At 44.2% G+C, this 2,990-nt stretch overlaps 1 protein-coding gene across 1 annotated transcript; it reads left to right on the forward strand.

Annotated features, from left to right (window-relative positions):
• Window positions 1-340: 340 nt before the first annotated feature.
• Window positions 341-2,916, forward strand: LOC103468545 (hepatoma-derived growth factor-related protein 2-like). The gene is made up of 4 exons (XM_008415664.1): window positions 341-361; window positions 515-1,244; window positions 1,365-1,533; window positions 2,535-2,916. The coding sequence occupies exons 1-3, from the start codon at window positions 341-343 to the stop codon at window positions 1,508-1,510; spliced, it is 897 nt and encodes a 298-aa protein (XP_008413886.1). The 3' UTR covers window positions 1,511-1,533; window positions 2,535-2,916.
• Window positions 2,917-2,990: the final 74 nt, after the last annotated feature.

Below are 2,990 nucleotides of genomic sequence, written 5' to 3' on the forward strand. Positions count from 1 at the left end.
TCTAAATGAAAATTAGCCGTTCTTCTTTGATTTACAATTTTGACTTCTAATGATTCACTTCCTGCTAGAGAGCCCCCTGGTGGTTGAAGAAAAATCCACAGAAAAGCCACAGCGGGCTACAATCCGCATGGTTCAAAGTTTAGGAAAAAAGTAGCAGCTTATAGTCCGGAAAATGTTGCAGGGCAAGACAGAGACACACAGGACAAACAACCATGCACACTCACACCTAGAGGCAATTTGGAGAGGCCAAATAACGTGACAGTCATGTCTTTGGACTGTGGGAGGAAACCGGAGTACCCAGAGAAAACCCACGCATGCACAGGGAGAACATGACAACTCCATGCAGAAAGACCGCGGCCAGGTATCGAACCCAGAACCTTCTTGCTGCAAGGCAACAGTTCTACAAACTGCGCCACTGTGCAGCCCTTGCAAAGTACAAGCAAATGCAAATAGACAAATGTTGGATAAAAGCAATGAATTGTTACCGTCTGCGTGTTTTATGAGCTATTTGTAGTGTGACCTTGAGAAAACAGCCACTAAACTCTTTTATTCTGCCGTTAAGGTGACGGTCCGCTCTAAAGATGAACTCCACCAGCTGGATGAGCTGAAGCCAAACCAGAGGCCTCATCTGGGGCATCGCTGGGATCCCAGAGGAGACGCCTTCCCTCAGCCGGGAGAAGGCTACAGCCTGGCAGGAGAAGACGCGTCTCGGTCTGAGGAGGCAATTCTCTTCCCTTCGCACTGGRATCATAACTTCCCCAGATTTCTTGGGACCGAAGAGCAAACAGAGATGCAAGAAAATGTCGGGACGAAGAATGATGAGGTTTCTAAAGACAATGATGACAAATCCAAACCTTTTAAGAGCCAAACTGCTGGACTCTCTGACGGTGTCGCTGAGAACTCTCAAGCCATGTTGGATCCTAGCGAGGAAACCTTCATCGAGAGAGCAAGGGGCAGGGTCCGATCAACCAAAGAGCCGAACCCAGAGCCTCGAGAGCCGGCAGGAAGGAGAGCAAACGAGACTCCAGAAGTGGAAAGGATGTCGCAAATCGCGGAAGAGAAATTGGAGGCTGAGAGGAAAGAGCTTCTCCTCCTCCACAAGAGACTGGACGAAGAGAAGGAATTACTGCAACAGCAGAAAATGAAGCAGGAGGAGGAAGAACGGCTGAACGAGAGGGAGACGGACAGTCAGCATCTCCAACATCGAAAGCATCATCATCTGCATACAACAGAACCGAAACCAGGTAAAAGAAAAACAGAGTAAACTTCTAGGTGACTGAAAAAACAAGGTGAAACTATACATTATTTAAATGTTGAACGTGATCAGTTGGATTTTTTTTTGCACCTTATTTCCAATCTCACAGAGACAACATCATCCACAACTACCATGCAGAAAGCACTGGCCCCGACCGGCCCCAGGCTCCCGGTTCGCCCAAACCCTCAGAGGAGAAGAATGAAGAAGAATCGCAAATTGATCAGCAAGGCAGCAATGAGAGCAATGCTCATGTAGGAGTTGGACTGAAATACAACCAGGTGAGCTCACAGAGAACTGCAACTTAAGGATGGATGGATATCCTAACGACGCACAGATCTGGGTTTGATACAGAAATGTTCCTCTATACAGTTCCTGTTGTTTAAAGTCATTTTAAGAAGATCAAGATTGTTTAAACTGGTTCTTCCCAAAGCGGATCACTGCTCAGCTAAAGGCACATTTAGCTTTTTGGAAATATCTGACTCTTTTGATTATGTAACTATTAAGTCATGACGCTTTTAAGTAACTGACTGCAGGCAAATTAACCTGACTCATTAGCTTTCTGACATCAGCTCGTTAGACTCCAAGGCTTTTTCAATAAGGGGCAAATCAACAAAAAAACTATTTTATGTAACCAGTCTGTGTATCAAAATGAAAAAACTTTCAACAGAAAACATGGTTTATTTGACGTGGTGTGCATAAGACTGACACGACACTGTCATAAACATGACATAACACCTGTTATAAACATGAAGGTGTCTTCATAAATGTCAGTGACTGTTGTCATGAAGTGTCATTTGGTAAATAATGACACTTTAAAGCAGTAAAAATCCATTAAAAGCATCAACTTTGCATTATAAATGTCATTATCTTTGCTGCTGTGGTGGCGCAGGGGCAAAGCATGACCCACTTATTGAGGCCCTTGTCCTCATGGTCGCAGGTTTTATTCCCGGCCTGGCGACATTTGCCACATGTCTTCCCCTCTCTGATTGTCCTCTTTCCTGTCGAACTACTTTCAAATAAAGGCCACTAGAGCCAACAAAACCTAAAAAAAAAGTGTAATTATCTCCCGCATAGCAACAGTCATAAACATTCACAAAGTCTACATCATCATGATTCGTGTTAAGTCATGACCCCACCAAATAAAGTGTTGCTGAAAATATGGTGTTGCATTTTTGTATGAATACTGTGATAATTTGACCTCCATCCATGTTAACCTTATGAATAGAACTGAGAAAGATAACGCAGATGTTGAGCATGTCTTCCCTGTTTTTACCTCCAGGGACACGTGGAGAACACGTTGCAGGGTGGGAATTGTCCAAAGACGAAGCCAGATGACTCCTTTGGTTTAAGTATTTATTTGTCAGTAACCTGGTTGTCCTGTGAGATCTCCTTGGTAACATTACTAATGACTGTCAGCTGAACCTGTAACGACTTCTGGATGGACCACGACACAGACCGAGGGCAAAAAAAGGGAATACGAACAAAGGACGGACCTGCTCAGGAGAAAGCTTCCCTCATTTGACAGTTCAAAGTCCCAAAGACGGATAAAGATGCGACTGTGTGGGACCGAAGAGGCATCGCTGTACAACTGCGGAAAATAGTGCAATTTCTGTGAATCCTTGCTTAGATATCATGAAAGAGAGATGCTGCACTTCAATGTCGACAACCAAGGCTGTATGGGAGGTTTCTTTTTGGAAGAAGTTGTAATACCACTGGCAAGGTGAAACGTAAAGAA

The sequence above is a fragment of the Poecilia reticulata genome, linkage group LG8 (assembly GCF_000633615.1).
Source record: "Poecilia reticulata strain Guanapo linkage group LG8, Guppy_female_1.0+MT, whole genome shotgun sequence".
NCBI lineage: Eukaryota > Metazoa > Chordata > Actinopteri > Cyprinodontiformes > Poeciliidae > Poecilia > Poecilia reticulata.